The following is a 19,236-nucleotide window of genomic DNA, read 5'->3' as shown; positions in this document are numbered from 1 at the left end:
AATTTTAGTGCAGATATGACACAAGTTGCATTTCAGAAACATATACATTTTTTTGATGTAAATTTCTAATCTGTTTTTTTTAAAACAAAAAATTGATGTGTATTTTATAAGCATTCAATTGTTAAAGGAAAAATAATATATTATTAAAATAACATATTTTAAATTATTAATAGTTACATTAAATTATAAAAAAAATGCATAATATAATTTCAAAATTTATAATATAATATTATTAACCTGTTTATAATTTTTCATTTTTTTAAATTTTATAAATCCTAAGCCAATATCGTTTAAAACTTTTTTTTCTTTTTTTTAAATAATAATACAAAATACTCAACCTTTTTAACGGAAATTGATTTCTAATTTTTTATTAAACATTTTGCTAAATCAAAATTAATCTAATGTTAGTAAAATATCGATATATTTGAATATATGGTAATATTTATTATTTTGAGACATTATATAGTATATAGTATATATAGTTATATAGTAATCATTTTTTTTATAGTTTATATGAAGCAGACATTCAAGATATTTGATGGAAGGCATATTTATTTTAATATTTGCATCGCAATTTGTTTTATTTGTTACTAATTAATTGTAAAGTAAACTCTGCATTTCGCAGAGATTTTCGCTTGTTACCAAAAGACAAGAGAGAAAAGACAAGAGAGAAAAACATTAATATATTCTATCATTGCTTGGGGAGGTCCCTTCATTTTTATTATCTTTTGTATTATCATGGATTTCGTTCCCAACGTGCCGAAAAACTTAATCCGATCGGAATTTTGCGTCGATAGATCTTGGTTTTATGGTGAGTGTTTGTCACTATTAACATAATTCTATTAACAAAACATCTAATTAATTAACCCTTTGAGAATTCACTTTAAAAATAAAAGTATGTAATCTTCTGTTTTATTTGCAACATGTGATGTAAAGAAGTTTATTATTTATTTTAGAGGATGCGGCGTTTCGATTGTATTTTTACGCGCCGAAAAGTGTCTGTGTTATTAGTAGCATTTGCTTATCTATTTACACAGAATTGAAAATTATGCGTTATGAAAAGGACACAACCCGTCATATGAGAGATTCAGAAAGCAGATTTTATAATGATAAGAAGCGATGGTTTGTACACAAACATTTTTATATCAATGTATAATCAATCTTGTTTAACAATAAGACATGTGCCGCTGTATTCACTTGTCAACGGTATTGCTTTTAATAAAATTGCTTTTTTGATCATTTCCGATACAAGAGAAAGAGAGATATAAACATTTTGAGACTTCTTTATTGGCGACAATATATTTTCATAAATACGAGCTCTCTTGTACAAACACATCGTTGTTTTCAATTTTAATTTAAGTTAGTAGTATTTATTATATAGTTATTTAAATATATTTAATAATGTGAAATATTTATGATTTTTTCGAAGAAAATATATTTATCTTTATGAAACAAATTACTTAAAATGCGTCCGCTCATAACATACTTTTAAAATCAAATAAACGTCGTAACTTCAAAAAATATAAAAGAGATATATTCATTTGCAGGTTAAATCTGTATCTGAGACTGTTTATCATGCTGTTTATCATAATGGCCATGAATTGGATTATAGAAGCAGCGTTAAAATTTTGGCCGATTGATGATTACGATGTTGGTTTGTTTATTAAACTGTCGTACGTCTTACCCCTGGCAAAAATGAGACGTTTGTTTGGCGTTTACATGAACGTTTGTGGAAGTTCGTTGAGAGTTTAAAAACGATTAGTAAAGAGTTTGTAGAACAAAAATTGCAACACTGCAGCGTTTAAAAGACGTTTGTACGTTATAGCGTAAACGTTTGAAAAGTCTTAGTAAACTCTGTACACGAAGATGTATCAACGTTTACTGAACGTACTCTGAAAAATGTTACCTCAGCATTGCAAAACTTTCATGTAACATAAAAATATTATGTTATATAAAGAGTTTGTAGAACAAAAATTGCAACACTGCAGCGTTTGATAAGCATTCAAAACCCAACAGCGTTATGTAAGTGCTCTTACAAAGTTTGAAAAGCATATAAACTCTCAGAAAACCCTCACTCAACGGTTGTTAACGCTTTATAAAGTTTCTTATTTTCGCCAGGGACGTAGTACGTTTGTGATGGACACCATGCAAGATATCGGTATGTTCATCATATTCGTGTGTAAGAAGACAATCATGCGACAGCTATTGAAGAGTTTCTGTCAGAATTGCAAATGTTTTTCCAAAACTTCGACATGAAACGGTTACAGGTTTGAATAACTGTACCATGTCAAGAACAATTTTTTTATGGAAAAACATTCATTATGGAAAAGCGAACCGTCACACAAAAAGTTTGTCTGATGAGAATATATAATCTTATATATATTTATCCTTGTCAAGATTAGAATATCTAATTTGATATGTGATGCATAAGTGTGTACATTTATGTATCTCTCATATATCTCTAATTTCATTAGATGTGTTTATCTCATATTTTTATTTTAATTTGTACATATTTAAATATGATGTCAGTTGTTTTGCAGCAATTTAAAAATTATTATTTTTTATAAAAAACAAATTTTATGCATTATTATAAAATTTTTACGTATTACTTTTTTCGAAAAAAAAAAATTTTTCAAAAATATCCTAATCGATTTATAGAAATTAACATTTTTGGCAAACTTAATGTATAAAAAAGAACGAGAGCAACAGGGAGCGAGAGAAAGAGAGAAAGTGATATTACAGATAATATATATAAATAACTTATAAAGAACATTTTTCCAAATTTAAAAACATATAACTACCAGAAATATATGCATAAACAGGTGTAAAAAAGAAAATAATTTAACTTTAAAAAAAATAAAAAGTTGAAATAGATATATGAGTGACAAGATAATAAATAACAGACTTTGGAATACAGTAGATTTTGAAATAAAACAAATATATTCATACCATCCTCTTTCATGTATTACATTGTATTTTGCTAAAATGCAATATAACGTACAGGATATCGTACGATAAAATTGCAGTCTTGTTTTATAATAATTTCTGGAGATAAAATATTTATCGCTAAAAGAACGCTACAAGGTAAACAGATATAACTTGTTAGCGGAAGCATGAGAAATAGTAATAAGCGTAATAAAATTATTTTATATCATATAATTATGTAAATTATTTCAACTCTTTCTATCACGTATCAATATTCTATTCTTTCTAAATACTCGTTAAAGTGATCTGTAACATTAGTAATGTATCAAGATAACAAAATTAAAGCAAAAGACAGCGTTCTGTGTAAATGAGATGATACTACAATTTTATGTCCCTTGCTCATTAAAAGTAGCGATCATAAATAAAAAATTAAAGATAGATTTCGTATTAATATAGATTACACTCTCTATCTCTTTTAGTCTTTTATGATGATTAACCGTTTATTATTATTTAGTACTTTGAGCGATTTGTATTTAAATATTTTTGTAAATTGCATTAAATAATATAATATTTATAAGTGTATATGATATGTTTGAAAAATTAATTCTCCACAAATTAATTATTAAAAAAAGCATGTTAAGTTGATATTTGAATCAAATTCTTCTCGAAAATCTCGATATTTATTGTTACTTCTTTTCTATGAGTCTATTGACTATTTTATTGTGACCACACACAACTGTCATCATTTAATTTTATTCTTCTTTTTAAGCCTTTTACATGTTTCATTAATATCTATATGTATATTTACATATAAATATTTTTTATATGAATTTATAAAAATATCAAATTTATAATCAATCATATATCACATATAAATACATCATAATGTATAAATGAGTTATTAAATACATAAATCATTTAATCTACCATAATATCGAGTATAAATAAATGGTATAAATTTGTAATTGACTTATATTTTTCTGGATGCACGATTTTTATATCTAGAATGATACACAATTTGTACATTAATAATGTACAATTTGTACACAATTTGTACATTACATTTCCTGTATAATTGTATTATTTTGAAGAATTCTATGCGAATGAAAAAGTTTTCCTTAAAGAAAAATTAAAAAATATCAATCAAAAATAGTCGGCATCATTTGAACCATCATTCTATCTCCACACACAATATCTGAAAAATATACTTAATTAATTGTTTCCGGGTGTAAATCCTCCGATTGTACATGAGATGTAAATAACTGCACACCGCATTTTGCACAAAATTCCACAATTTCCATTTAAATAGATATATTATCATCTATAATGTGAGATAAAAAAATGAATAAAATTCTTTTTTACTTCCGTAATTGTGATTTTAATTGTTTTTCGAGATAAATTTTTCAATCATATATCGATATATTTAATATAAATAAAAAAATTTTCATTATTTATCCGTTGCTTCATAAAATTCTTAAATATGATAGTATTTTTGAAACTGTAGCTTAGCAATAAAGTTATTTCTGCGAAGTATCCTGTACATACAGTATATTTTACAATAGATAAGTTCTTATAGTTATTTAATAGATAAGTTGTTTCATTAACAAGTCGATGATGATCGCGTCTTATTATTCGCGCGAATGTGTCTTTTGTTTTATAATAACTAGTTTTACAAGTTTTGTCTTTAAAAGGAGAGTGTTGTTGTCGGGACTTAACCATCGCAGACGAACAATATCATGCGTATTTTGAAAAATTCGTTGTGGTCGTAACATAGCAGATTAAGAAATTGCAGATTAAAAAGAATTAAATTGAGTTGTCAAATTGTTGACGATGTGCGGTGAAAGTTTTGCATTTTGGCCTTGCATAGTTTTACTTTTCACTTCATCTTCAACGACTCCGCGAAACTTCACAAGTGAGAACAAAGAGGACAGCATATGGAAGGAGACATATAGTCATACGAACTTTATTAGAAACAAAACGAATAATAATAATAATAAAAATCACACCGTTCCATACGAAAAATGCAGCAATATTACTTGCATTCAGCTCTGTTGTCCGCTCGGTGATCTCTTAGTTGACGAGAATTGCATTGCTAGTGAAAATAAATATGTTTTCCCAAACATATATATCTACTCGAACAATTCAATACAGAGCGGAAATAAGAAGGTGGATGAGCTTTTTCCACTAATCGTTCAAAATCCGTGCCAGGAAACTGTAAGTTTCTTTCTTTATCCGGACTATTATCTCAAGTACTTCAAGTATATGTTCATAAACAGCTCTCTGTATCTTCCTCATTTTGACATATTTGTCGAATCAACATCTTATTGTTTGGCTGTTGTGGATTATAATGAATTTGATGCAATTATCTGCTTGGAGGCTGTGAAAGAAGCCATCGATAAAGAAATGGATAACATGATAAACGATAACGTGATACACGATCCGATAAGCGATCTGATAAATGAAATGGCAAAATCTTTTTTTAGTTGTCGTATAGTGTCTGTGTTGTGTTTGCTGACAATATTTGTGGTGTATTCTATACTGCCGGAGCTTCGTAACATACATAGTTTCATGCTGCGCAAATACTGCAGTTTGTTATTTTTCGGAAACATAATTGACATTATATCCCATGTATTAAATCTAATCGACATACTAGATTTTCCATATTTCATCTGTATTATATTTGGTACAGTACAATCAAATCATATAATAATGCAGTCAATGCAGTGTGTACATTAGTTCTTTTATTAATTTTTGTACCAAAAAAATATTTATGCGAAGTAATTTAAATTTTATTGTACGTTAAAATAAAATAAAACAACATTTAATTTTTTTTACTATTAATTCTTGTGTTTATAAAATTTTAGTGTATCATACATTAACAAAAGTATTGGTATTTAATTTTACATTTACATTTACATTGGTATTTAATTTTTATTAATTTATTTTACGATAAAACTTGAAAATGTACGATATATTAAAATATTATAAATAAGACTTAATAGTGAAACAAATTAAAATAATATTTTGTTTTATTTTAACGTAAAACACAATTTAAATTACTTCTCCTAATATTTTTTTGATAATATTATTGAAATTCTGTAGAGTTATATATTTCTGAAATAAAAACATTATTTAATTTAATATTAGCGTGTATTAATTAATTATATTGTTTTCTTGATAAATTCTTACTGTTAAAGTTGAAGGAAAACTTTTTATAATATAATACAGTTCTTAATGATATACAAAATACTTGTCAATTAGTGACATTTTAAAATTGTTTATTTTATTGTTGCAGCTTTAGTCAGATATTTCTGTATTATGTCAAGCTTTTCCTGGTTAAGTGCAATGAGTTTCGACACTTGGTGGACATTTAGGTAAATCATTTATTATATATATATATATATATATATATATATATATATATATATATGTTATACTTTATTTATAATATAAATTTATTTTTATAAGATTGCGATATTTTTTATACGACGCGAACATGATATGATAAAATATTCATGTGTGATATGTATAAATAATACATTCAGATTATGTCTATAACAATCCATAAAGAAATAAAAGAGAATAATAATTTGCATTGATCAGAAAGAATATATCGTGTCTTGTTAATTGGTAGTATAAAAATAATTATTTGGCTTGAGAAACTATAATTTTCATGCAGATATGACACAGGTTGCATTTCAGAAACATACATTTTTTGTTGAAAATTTCTAATCTGCATTTATTAAAACAAAAAATTGATGTGTATTTTCTAAGCATTCAATTGTTAAAGGAAAATTATATTATTATAATAACATATTTTAAATTATTAATAAAGTTATATTAAATTATTAAAAAATTCATAATATAATTTCAAAATTCATAATATAATATTAGCGTGTATTAATTATTTATATTGTTTTCTGTGATAAATTCTTACTGTTAAAGTTGAAGGAAAATTTTTTATAATATAATACAGTTTTTAATGATATACAAAATACTTGTCAAAGCCTTTTTGTAATTTTTCATTTTTTGTGATTTTATAAATCTTAAGCCAATATCGTTTAAAATTTTTTTTTCTTTTTTTTATATAATAATACAAAATACTCAAGCTTTTTAACGGAAATTGATTTCTAATTTTTTATTAAACATTTTGCTAAATCAAAATTAGTCTAATGTTAGTAAAATATCGATATATTTGAATATATGGTAATATTTATTATTTTGAGACATTATATAGCATAAATCATTTTTTTATAGTTTATATAAAGCAGACATTCAAGATATTTGATGGAAGGCATATTTATTTTAATATTTGCATTGCAATTTGTTTTATTTGTTACTAATTAATTATAAAGTAAACTCTATAAAGTAAATTTTGTAGAGATTTTCGCTTATTACAAAGAAACAAGAGAGCGAAACAAGAGAGAAAAAAATTAATATATTCTATCTTTGCTTGGGGAGGTCCCTTCATTTTTACTATCATTTGTATTATCATGGATTTCGTTCCCAACTTGCCGGAAAACTTAATTCGACCGGAATTTTGTGTGAACCCCAATTTTTCATGGTTTACTGGTGAGTGTATGTCACTATTAACATAACTCTATTACAAAACATCTAATTAATTAACCCTTTGAGAATTCATTTTAAAATAAAAGTATGTTCTTCTGTTTTATTTGCAACATGTGATGTAAAGAAGTTTATTATTTATTTTAGAGGATGCGGCGTTTCGATTGTATTATTATGCGCCGAAAAGTGTCTGTGTTATTAGTAGCATTTGCTTATCTATTCACACAGCATTGAAAATTATGCGTTATGAAAAGGACACAACCCGTCATCTGAGAGATTCAGAAAGCAGATTTTATAATGACAAGAAGCGATGGTTTGTATACAAACATTTTTATATCAATGTATAATCAGTCTTGTTTAACAATAAGACATGTGCCGCTGTATTCACTTGTCAACGGTACTACTTTTAATAAAATTGCTTTTTTGATCATTTCCGATACAAGAGAAAGAGAGAGATAAACATTTTGAGACTTCTTTATTAGACAATATATTTTCATAAATACGAGCTCTCTTGTACAAACACATCGTTGTATTCAATTTTAATTTAAGTTAGTAGTATTTATTATATAGTTATTTAAATATATTTAATAATGTGAAATATTTATGATTTTTTCGAAGGAAATATTTATTTTTATGAAACAAATTACTTAAAATGCGTCCGCTCATAACATACTTTTAAAATCAAATATATCGTAACTTCAAAAAATATAAAAGAGATATATTCATTTGCAGGTTAAATCTGTATCTGAAACTATTTATCATGCTGTTTATCATAATAGCCATAAATTGGATTATGGAAGCAGCGTACAAATTTTGGCCGAATGATGATGGCGATGTTGATTTGTCGATTAAACTGTTGCACGTCTTACATAGTACGTTTGTGATGGACACCATGCAAGATATCGGTATGTTCATCATATTCGTGTGTAAGAAGACAATCATGCGACAGCTATTGAAGCGTTTCTGTCAGAATTGCAAATGTTTTTCCAAAACTTCGATATGAAACGGTTACAGGTTTGAATAACTGTACCATGTCAAGAACAATTTTTTTATGGAAAAACATTCATTATGGAAAAGCGAACCGTCACACAAAAAGTTTGTCTGATGAGAATATATAATCTTATATATATTTATCCTTGTCAAGATTAGAATATCTAATTTGATATGTGATGCATAAGTGTGTACATTTATGTATCTCTCATATATCTTTAATTTCATTAGATGTGTGTATCTCATATTTTTATTTTAATTTGTACATATTTAAATATGATGTCAGTTGTCTTGCAGCAATTTAAAAATTATTATTTTTTATAAAAAACAAATTTTATGCATTATTATAAAATTTTTACGTATTACTTTTTTGAAAAAAAAAAAGTTTTTCAAAAATACCCTAATCGATTTATAGAAATTAATATTTTTGGCAAACTTAATGTATAAAAAAGAACGAGAACAACAGGGAGCGAGAGAGAGAGAGAAAGTGATATTACAGATAATATATATAAATAACTTATAAAGAACATTTTTCCAAATTTAAAAACATATAACTACCAGAAATATATGCATAAACAGGTTTGAAAAAGAAAATAATTTAACTTTAAAAAAAAAGTTGAAATAGATATATGAGTGACAAGATAATAAATAACAGATTTTGGAATACAGTAGATTTTGAAATAAAACAAATATATTCATACCTTCCTCTTTCATGTATTACATTGTATTTTGCTAAAATGCAATATAACGTATAGGATATCGTACGATAAAATTGCAGTCTTGTTTTATAATAATTTCTGGAGATAAAATATTTATCGCTAAAAGAACGCTATAAGGTAAACAGATATAACTTGTTAGCGGAAGCATGAGAAATAGTAATAAGCGTAATAAAATTATTTTATATCATATAATTATGTAAATTATTTCAACTCTTTCTATCACGTATCAATAGTCTATTCTTTCTAAATACTCGTTAGAGTGATCTGTAACATTAGTAATGTATCAAGATAACAAAATTAAAGCAAAAGACAGCGTTCTGTGTAAATGAGATGATACTACAATTTTATGTCTCTTGCTCATTAAAAGTAGCGATCATAAATAAAAAATTAAAGATAGATTTCGTATTAAGATAGATTACACTCTCTATCTCTTTTAGTCTTTTATGATGATTAACCGTTTATTATTATTTAGTACTTTGAGCGATTTGTATTTAAATATTTTTGTAAATTGCATTAAATAATATAATATTTATAAGTGTATATGATATGTTTGAAAAATTAATTCTCCACAAATTAATTATTAAAAAAAGCATGTTAAGTTGATATTTGAATCAAATTCTTCTCGAAAATCTCGATATTTATTGTTACTTCTTTTCTATGAGTCTATTGACTATTTTATTGTGACCACACACAACTGTCATCATTTAATTTTATTCTTCTTTTTAAGCCTTTTACATGTTTCATTAATATCTATATGTATATTTACATATAAATATTTTTTATATGAATTTATAAAAATATCAAATTTATAATCAATCATATATCACATATAAATACATCATAATGTATAAATGAGTTATTAAATACATAAATCATTTAATCTACCATAATATCGAATATAAATAAATGGTATAAATTTGCAATTGACTTATATTTTTCTGGATGCACGATTTTTATATCTAGAATGATACACAATTTGTACATTAATAATGTACAATTTGTACACAATTTGTACATTACATTTCCTGTATAATTGTATTATTTTGAAGAATTCTATGCAAATGAAAAAGTTTTCCTTAAAGAAAAATTAAAAAATATCAATCAAAGATAGTCGGCATCTTTTGAATTATCATTCTATCTCCACACACAATATCTTAAAATTATACTTAATTAATTGGTTCCGGGTGTAAATCCTCCGATTGTACGTGAGATGTAAATAACTGCAAACCGCATTTTGCATAAAATTCCACAATTTCCATTTAAATAGATATATTACCATCTATAATGTGAGATAAAAAAATTAATAAAATTCTTTTTTACTTCCGTAATTGTGATTTTAATTGTTTTTCGAGATCCATTTTTCAATCGTATGATATATTTAATATAAATAAAAAAATTTTCATTATTTATCCGTTGCTTCATAAAATTCTTAAATATGATAGTATTTTTGAAACTGTAGCTTAGCAATAAAGTTATTTCTGCGAAGTATCCTATACATACAATATATTTTACAATAGATAAGTTGTTTCATTAGCAAATCAATGATGATCGCGTCTTATTATTCGCGCGAATGTGTCTTTTGTTGTATAATAACTAGTTTTACAAGTTTTGTCTTTAAAAGGAGAGTGTTGTTGTCGGGACTTAAGCATCGCAGACGAACAATATCATGCGTATTTTGAAAAATTCGTTGCGGTCGTAACATAGCAGATTAAGAAATTGCAGATTAAAAAAAATTAAATTGATTTCTCAAATTGTTGACGATGTGCGGTGAAAGTTTTGCATTTTGGCCTTGCATAGTTTTACTTTTCACTTCATCTTCAAAGACTCCGCGAAACTTCACAAGTGACAACAAAGAGGACAGCATATGGAAGGAGACATATAATCATACGAACTTTATTAGAAACAAAACGAATAATAATAATAATAAAAATCACACCGTTCCATACGAAAAATGCAGCAATATTACTTGCATTCAGCTCTGTTGTCCACTCGGTGATCGCTTGGTTGGCAAGAATTGCATTGCTAGTGAAAATAAATATGTTTTCCCAAACATATATATCTACTCGAACAATTCAATACAGAGCGGAAATAAGAAGGTGGATGAGCTTTTTCCACTAATCGTTCAAAATCCGTGCCAGGAAACTATACGTTTCTTTCTTTATCCGGACTATTATCTCAAGTACTTCAAGTATATGTTCATAAACAGCTCTCTGTATCTTCCTTATTTCGGCATATATGTCGAATCAACATCTTATTGTTTGGCCGTCGTGGATCATAATCAATTTGATGCAATTATCTGCTGGGAGGCTGTGAACGAAACCATCGATAAAGAAAAGGATAACATGAAAAACGATCTGATAAATGAAATTTCAAACAAATTGAGTATTTTATTTTTGAGTTGCCGTATAGTATCTTTGTTGTGTTTGCTGACAATATTTGTGGTGTAATCTATACTGCCGGAGCTTTGTAACATACATAGTTTCATGCTGCGCAAATACTGCAGTTTATTATTTTTCGGACACATAATTGAAACTATAAATTCTCAATCATTATATCCAATCAACGTAGTGGATATTTCACATTTCCTCTGTGTTATAATTGGTACAGTACAGCCAAATCATGTAATAATGCAGTCAATGCAATGTGTACAAGTTTCTTTGTTAATTTTTGTAAAAAACATTTAGGCGAAGTAATTTAAATTTTATTGTACGTAAAATAAAATAAAATAATATTTAATTTTTTTAACTATTAATTCCTGTGTTTATAAAATTTTAGTGAATCGTACATTAATAAAAGTACATTGGTATTTAATTTTTATTAATTTTTTTTACGATAAAACTTGAATGTACGATATATTAAAATATTGTAAACAAGAATTAATAGTAAAAAAAATTAAAATAATATTTGATTTTACTTTAACGTAAAACACAATTTAAATTACTTCGCCTAATATTTTTTTGATAATATTAATTATATTATATTGTTTTCTGCGATAAATTCTTACTGTTAAAGTTGAAGGAAAACTTTTTATAATGTAATATAGTTCTTAATGATATACAAAATATTTGTCAATTAGTGACATTTTAAAATTGTTTATTTTATTGTTGCAGCTTTAGTCATCTATTTCTGTTTTTTGTCAAGTTCTTTCTGGTTAAGTGCAATGAGTTTCGACATTTGGTGGACATTTAGGTAAATTGTTTATTATATATATATATATATATATATATATATATATATATATATATATATATATATATATATGCTGTACTTTATCTATAATATAAATTTATTTTTATAAGATTGTGATATTTTTTATACGACGCGAACATGATATGATAAAATATTCATGTGTAATATGTATATAAATAATACATTCAGATTATGTCTATAACAACCCATAAAGATAAAAAAGAATAATGATTTGCATTGATTAGAAAGAATATATCGTGTCTTGTTAATTGGTAGTATAAAAATAATTATTTGGCTTGAGAAACGATAATTTTAATTCAGATATGACACAGGTTGCATTTCAGAAACATATACATTTTTTTGTTGGAAATTTCTAATCTGCTGTTTTTAAAACAAAAAATTGATGTGTATTTTATAAGCATTCAATTGTTAAAGGGAAAATATATTATTATAATAGCATATTTTAAATTATTAATAAAATTATATTAAATTATAAAAAAATTCATAATATAATTTCAAAATTCATAATATAATATTACTAACTTTTTTGTGATTTTTCATTTTTTTAAATTTTATAAATCTTAAGCCAATATCATTTAAAATTTTTTTTTCTTTTTTTTTATATAATAATACAAAATACTCAAGCTTTTTAACGGAAATTGATTTCTAATTTTTTTATTAAACATTTTGCTAAATCAAAATTAATCTAATGTTAGTAAAATATCGATATATTTCAATATATTTCAATATATGGTAATATTTATTATTTTAAGACATTATATAGCATAAATCATTTTTTATAGTTTATATAAAGCAGACATTCAAGATATTTGATAGAAGACATATTTATTTTAATATTTGCATCGCAATTTGTTTTATTTGTTACTAATTAATTGTAAAGTAAACTCTGCATTTCGTAGAGATTTTCGCTTGTTACCAAAAGACAAGAAAGCGAAACAAGAGAGAAAAAAATTAATATATTCTATCTTTGCTTGGGGAGGTCCCTTCATTTTTACTATCATTTGTATTATCATGGATTTCGTTCCCAACGTGCCGGAAAACTTAATCCGACCGAAATTTTGCGTCGATAGCTCTTGGTTTTATGGTGAGTGTATGCCACTATTAACATAACTCTATTAACAAAACATCTTATTAATTAACCCTTTGAGAATTCATTTTAAAAATAGAAGTATGTTCTTTTGTTTTATTTGCAACACGTGATGTAAAGAAGTTTATTATTTATTTTAGAGGATGCGGCGTTTCGATTGTATTTTTACGGGCCGGATAGTGTCTGTGTTATTAGTAGCTTTTGCTTATCTATTTACACTGCATTGAAAATTGTGCGTTATGAAAAGGACACAGCCCGTCATCTGAGAGATTCAGAGGGCCAATTATACAATGACAACAAGCGATGGTTTGTACACAAACATTTTTATATCAATGTATAATCAGTCTTGTTTAACAATGAGATATGTGCCTCATAATGCTATATATTCACTTGTCAACGGTATTGCTTTTAATAAAATCAATTGCTTTTTTAATCATTTCCGATACAAGAGAAAGAGAGAGATAATCATTTTGAGACTTCTTTATTCGCGACAATATATTTTCATAAATACGAACTCTTTTGTACAAACACATCGTTGTTCTCAATTTTAATTTAAGTTAGTAGTATTTATTATATAGTTATTTAAATATATTTAATAATGTGAAATAATAATGATTTTTTCGAAGGAAATATTTATCTTTATGAAACAAATTACTTAAAATGCGTCCGCTCATAATATATTTTTAGAATCAAATATATCATAACTTCAGAAAATGTAAAACATATATATTCATTTGCAGGTTAAATCTGTATCTGAGACTGTTTATCATGCTGTTTATCATAATAGCCATAGATTGGATTATATCAGCAACGTACGAATTTTGGCCGTTTGATGATATTACAATGATGTACATCTTACGTAATATGTTTGTGATGGAAACCATGCAAGATATCGGTATGTTCATCATATTCGTGTGTAAGAAGACAATCATGCAACAGCTATTGAAGCGTTTCTGTCAGAATTGCAAATGTTTTTCCAAAACTTCGACATGAAACGGTTACAGGTTTGAATAACTGTACCATGTCAAAAACAATTTTTTTATGGAAAAACATTCATTATGGAAAAGCGAACCGTCACACAAAAAGTTTGTCTAATGAGAATATATAATCTTATATATATTTATACTTGTCAAGATTAGAATATCTAATTTGATATGTGATGCATAAGTGTGTACATTTATGTATCTCTCATATATCTCTAATTCCATTAGATGTGTATATCTCATCTTTTAATTTTAATTTGTACATATTTAAATATGATGTCAATTGTTTTGCAGCTTGAGCAATTTAAAAATTATTATTTCCTAAGAAAAATAAATTTTGATTATAAAAATTTTACGGATTACCTTTTTTGACAAAAATTTCAAAAATATCCTAATCGATTCATAGAAAAAATTAACATTTTTGGCAAATTTATAATGTAATGTTTGCTAATTTTTTGGCAATAATTCGATTGTTTTATTTCGTATTCTCTCATAATCTCCCCCCCCCCCCAAGTTATATTTAGATTGTCAAGTAGAATGATAAAGTAACATGGATGGAATATATTTGTGACTCTAAGTATTAAAATAATAATTATTGTCGGTAAAGATTGCAAACATCGATGTGATTATTTAATATGTTGGATTCCTACCACATTAAATCGATTCTCGATTAAATTGTATATTGTTTAATTAACCAGGATTGAGAAAATTTAAAGCATTGGTCGAAATATATTTAATTCTAATATCGTTAAAGAAATATTATAATAGGCATCGAGGATCAAAAGATCATAATATATTTAATTCTCTTGTCCCCTTTCATGTATCCCCTGTTTCAATTTTTATTAGCAGTAATGAATGATTACGATTCGATAAATATTTATCGTTGCGATACAGTTTCATGTCGTTTATCAAAAGTTAATTAATTTTTAATTATTAATATTTATAGCAAATTATGTTTCGATACTAATTGTAATCGTGTTTAGTACAAAAATTACAATATACAAAGCGTTTCTCACCACTACTTTATTACTCGAGAGTCATCGTGCGAATGGTGACAAAGCCGTAACGTATAGTGTGCTACTGTTTATATTTTATATTGCCAAAGTCGAACACCGTGTTATCGATAATTCGTTGAAATATTTTATATATTATAAAATATACACTAACGCGAAATATTAAATAACAGAAATACTTTAATTTATTGATTATTAATCAAACAATTTATCACGGAGCATTTCGTTACGTTAATTATTTGCATCTGTAATTCGATTGTTTTACTTCGTGTTCTCTCATAATGCTCTCTCATAAATTACATTTAGATTGTCAAGTAGTACGATAAAGTAACATGGGTGAAATATATTTGACTCTAAGTATTAAAATAATAATTATTGTCCGTAAAGATCACAATGATCGAAGTGATTATTTAATATTTTGTATTCCTATCATTTTATCGATTCTCGATTAAATTGTATATTGTTTAATTAACAATTATTGTTTTTCTGGAGGCTTGCCCCGGCCTTATCTTAGGGTCCATCCGCCACTGCTATTTGGTACAGTGGGGATTTTAGTATATACTAGAGGGATCTTGGGGGATGTAGTCACTCTACGGCGTTGTGCTCGTCGGTGCCGTTTCATACGGAAGGCCAGTCGGAAGCCAGCATGCACGCGAATACCTCCACCGGCACTTATTTGGTCAGCGAGCGATCTTTCAGGAATCCTCCATGGCAATCGGCATTGCATCCATCGAGTGAGATTCCAACATCGCTCTGGAGTCGCATATCACTGTGTTAAAAAGCAGCATTAGGTGTGAGGTCTGGAGAGCTCAGTGGTCTAGAGCAGTTGCCCGGAAAGCGAAAGACTCGGGTTCGATTCCCGATCCAACCACTTGCGCCTCACATATTTTTCTAGTCTGCGAATATTGTTTTCTAGCAATTATTCGTTAGGCTGAAAAATGTGTGAATGCTCTCTCCACAGGATATGCGTCAATGCCGTTGCCACAGATGGATTCTGTCGCTTGTTGATCAAATGGGCGTAAAGACACGTCCGACCTCCTCCCACATACATCCCTATCTTTTTCTGGATAGAGAATATTTAAAGCATTGGTCGAAATATATTTAATTCTAATATTGTTAAGGAAATATCATTATAATAAGCAATATGATTGAAAGGTCATAACATAATTAATTCTCTTATGCCCTTTTATGTATCCCCTGTTTCAATTTTTATTCGCAGTAATGAATGAATGCGATTCGATAAAGATTTATCGTTGCGATACACTTTTATGTCGTTAATTAATTTTTAATTAATTAATACTTATTAATATTTATAGCAAATTATGTTTCGATACTAATCGTAATCGTTTAGTATAATACAAAAATTACAATATACGAAGCGTTTCTCATCACTACTTTATTACTCGAGAGTCACCGTGCGAATAATGACAAAGCCGTAATGTAGCGCGCTACTGTTTATATTTTATATTGCCACAGTCGAACACCGTTATCGATAATTCGTTGCTGAAATATTTTATATATTATAAAATATGCATTAACACGAAATATTAAATTATACAAGTATTTTTTAATTTATTGAGTAAAATTGATTATTTATTAAAAAATTTATCACGGAGCCGTTATGCTAATTATTTGCATCTATAAATTCGATTGTTTTACTTCGTGTTCTCTCAGAATCCAAATTATATTTATATTGTCAAGTACGATAAAGTAACACGGATGAAATATATTTGTGACTCTAAGCATTAAAATAATAATTATTGTCCGTAAAAATTGCAACGAAATGATTATTTATTATCTTAGATTTCTATCACTTTGATTTTTGATTAAATTGTACACATCGCTAAATATGCATTTTAAGATCTATCGTCGCGATACAATTTTGCGTATTATTTAGCATATATAAAATTAAGTAATAATCATATCAAATTATTTCTTAATATACTTCTCAAATCAATCGCATTTAGAAAAGGAATTTGATGAAGCTCCTCGCATCACTATTTTGTTCGAATTCATTTCGCGAATGATAATATAACTAAAACATATAAATATTAATGCGTTATATGTTGCAAAGATCGGACGCGGTATTATTATTAATTTGTTGCAAAAATATTTTATATACAGTATACATATACGCGCGAAATATTAAATTAATTTAGAGAAGTATTTTAAATTATTGATTAATTTACTATACGATTGATGTATCACGAATCTTTATATTAATCTCGACTTTGCGATTTGACTGTCAGACTGAAAACAATAACGAAATAAGCATATTTAGTCAAGTTAATATTTTTTTTGTATAATATCTACATATATGTTATGATTATTATATAAATAAGACATTTAAATAATTTTCGTTTTTTTAAGAAAGAAAGAGAGAGAAAGAGGAAAATGACTCGCAGTAATATTAATTACAATTCCGAGAACTTCCTCTGATTATTTGTTATAAATATAAACGCCAAGCACAAATTAAGCATGCAAACAAACAGTACTTTTACAGATCCCTTTTATATAAAGCAAAGTGTCCAAAATAAATGATTTTGAGAAACTAAATTATTACGCCCTATTTATATTTTTATTTATCCGTTGAACAGATATTTAATATCATCAATTGCACAATTATCGAAAAAATTGTTCTTGAGTATAACTTTTAAAAAGTGTAATGAATAAAAAATCTAATTCTTATATATAAAATATCTAAATAAATATATTATAAAAAATATTTTATAACGTATCTATTAAATGTTAATATTATTATAATTAAATATTAATATATTATAATGTATCTATTAAATGTTAATATATCCATAGTTTTCATGTATCTCGTATAAAAATATTTTATTTTATTTTATAATTTTAAATATTTGAAATTAAAATGTGGAATGTATGTTATATATATATGATATGTGTCTTATATATTATATATACGTTATATTGCATGATAATTTAGAATGAATCACTATCCAGACAATGAAAAAAAAAAAACAATGTTTATTATGTGTGAAAATAATATATAAATATGATAAATAATAAAATTACTTATCGCATATGTGTGTGTGTTCCGTACGTTGTCCAATGCTTTTCTAGATTTTTTTTTTTCCCTTGTATATTCTTCACTGTTTCCTGGTGACACTCATCCGCGTAAATGCGATTAATTACAATTAGTAGAATACGATTAATTACCATAGTCTAATACGTGGGACATTTTGCATGCTATTCTCGATCGCGGAATAGTTATATGAAATTCGCATTTTATTATATCATAAGAGCGACAATTATACGAGATTTAAATTAATAATATAGCAGTAATAAGCAGAGCGAGTAGCACTAATACTGTTGATGTATGTATATATAGTATATATGCATAAAATACAAATCTCGTAAGATCAAAAATTAAAGTAATGAAAAATCGTGATATAACTATTGTTTAATTAATAATTAATTTATACTTGCTTTTTAGAAAAATTTAATCAAAAGATACTTGTTAATTATAATAATTATAACGAATTATGTTGCAATATTAATCACGATCGGGTTGGAAAAAGAATTTGATAATATACGAAGCGTTTTGCACACTACTACTTTATTATTCGAGTGTCACCGTGCGAATAATGACAAAGCCGTGACATGTATGGCGCGCTTGCTATACGTCGCCAAGGCCAAACATGATATTATTGATAATTCTCTGTCGAAATATTTTACGTACTACATATACACGCGGAATTTTAAATTATACAGGT

At 26.3% G+C, this 19,236-nt stretch overlaps 3 protein-coding genes across 4 annotated transcripts; all 3 read left to right on the top strand.

Moving 5' to 3' along the window:
- The first annotated feature begins 738 nt into the window (after positions 1-738).
- Positions 739-2,458, top strand: LOC145973117 (G-protein coupled receptor Mth-like). Its single transcript, XM_083102314.1, has 4 exons — positions 739-811; positions 957-1,122; positions 1,548-1,677; positions 2,119-2,458. Exons 1-4 carry the CDS (start codon positions 739-741, stop codon positions 2,254-2,256), a joined length of 507 nt encoding a protein of 168 aa, XP_082958440.1. The 3' UTR covers positions 2,257-2,458.
- A 2,176-nt stretch (positions 2,459-4,634) lies between these two features.
- LOC145973306 (putative G-protein coupled receptor Mth-like 1) lies at positions 4,635-16,771 on the top strand. Of its 2 annotated transcripts, none has more exons than XM_083102586.1 (5): positions 4,635-5,139; positions 12,311-12,389; positions 13,310-13,494; positions 13,638-13,803; positions 14,238-16,771. In XM_083102586.1, the coding sequence occupies exons 2-5, from the start codon at positions 12,361-12,363 to the stop codon at positions 14,488-14,490; spliced, it is 633 nt and encodes a 210-aa protein (XP_082958712.1). In that variant the 5' UTR covers positions 4,635-5,139; positions 12,311-12,360; the 3' UTR covers positions 14,491-16,771. The 2 variants fall into 2 exon arrangements, with proteins under 2 accessions (XP_082958712.1, XP_082958711.1); XM_083102585.1 differs by lacking the exon at positions 4,635-5,139 and adding an exon at positions 10,837-11,801.
- Positions 6,227-9,055, top strand: LOC145973307 (putative G-protein coupled receptor Mth-like 10). Its single transcript, XM_083102587.1, has 4 exons — positions 6,227-6,299; positions 7,307-7,497; positions 7,639-7,804; positions 8,224-9,055. Exons 1-4 carry the CDS (start codon positions 6,244-6,246, stop codon positions 8,492-8,494), a joined length of 684 nt encoding a protein of 227 aa, XP_082958713.1. The 5' UTR covers positions 6,227-6,243; the 3' UTR covers positions 8,495-9,055.
- Positions 16,772-19,236: the final 2,465 nt, after the last annotated feature.

Source organism: Camponotus vicinus, unplaced genomic scaffold, assembly GCF_025532165.1.
Source record: "Camponotus vicinus isolate PSW18456_S1 unplaced genomic scaffold, iyCamVici1.0 SCAF_6, whole genome shotgun sequence".
Lineage (NCBI taxonomy): Eukaryota > Metazoa > Arthropoda > Insecta > Hymenoptera > Formicidae > Camponotus > Camponotus vicinus.
The sequence above is the reverse complement of the archived record's forward strand: the minus strand, read 5'-3'. Positions and strand labels throughout refer to the sequence as shown.

Coding starts and splice junctions, on each gene's coding strand:
- LOC145973117 (XM_083102314.1), top strand. CDS start 739: ATGGATTTCGTTCCCAACGTGCCGAAAAACTTAATCCGATCGGAATTT. Junction 812..956: donor CGATAGATCTTGGTTTTATG/GTGAGTGTTTGT, acceptor TATTTATTTTAG/AGGATGCGGCGTTTCGATTG. Junction 1,678..2,118: donor TGTTTATTAAACTGTCGTAC/GTCTTACCCCTG, acceptor TATTTTCGCCAG/GGACGTAGTACGTTTGTGAT.
- LOC145973307 (XM_083102587.1), top strand. CDS start 6,244: ATGTCAAGCTTTTCCTGGTTAAGTGCAATGAGTTTCGACACTTGGTGG. Junction 6,300..7,306: donor GACACTTGGTGGACATTTAG/GTAAATCATTTA, acceptor TAAATTTTGTAG/AGATTTTCGCTTATTACAAA. Junction 7,498..7,638: donor CAATTTTTCATGGTTTACTG/GTGAGTGTATGT, acceptor TATTTATTTTAG/AGGATGCGGCGTTTCGATTG.
- LOC145973306 (XM_083102585.1), top strand. CDS start 11,684: ATGCTGCGCAAATACTGCAGTTTATTATTTTTCGGACACATAATTGAA. Junction 13,495..13,637: donor CGATAGCTCTTGGTTTTATG/GTGAGTGTATGC, acceptor TATTTATTTTAG/AGGATGCGGCGTTTCGATTG. Junction 13,804..14,237: donor TACAATGACAACAAGCGATG/GTTTGTACACAA, acceptor ATTCATTTGCAG/GTTAAATCTGTATCTGAGAC.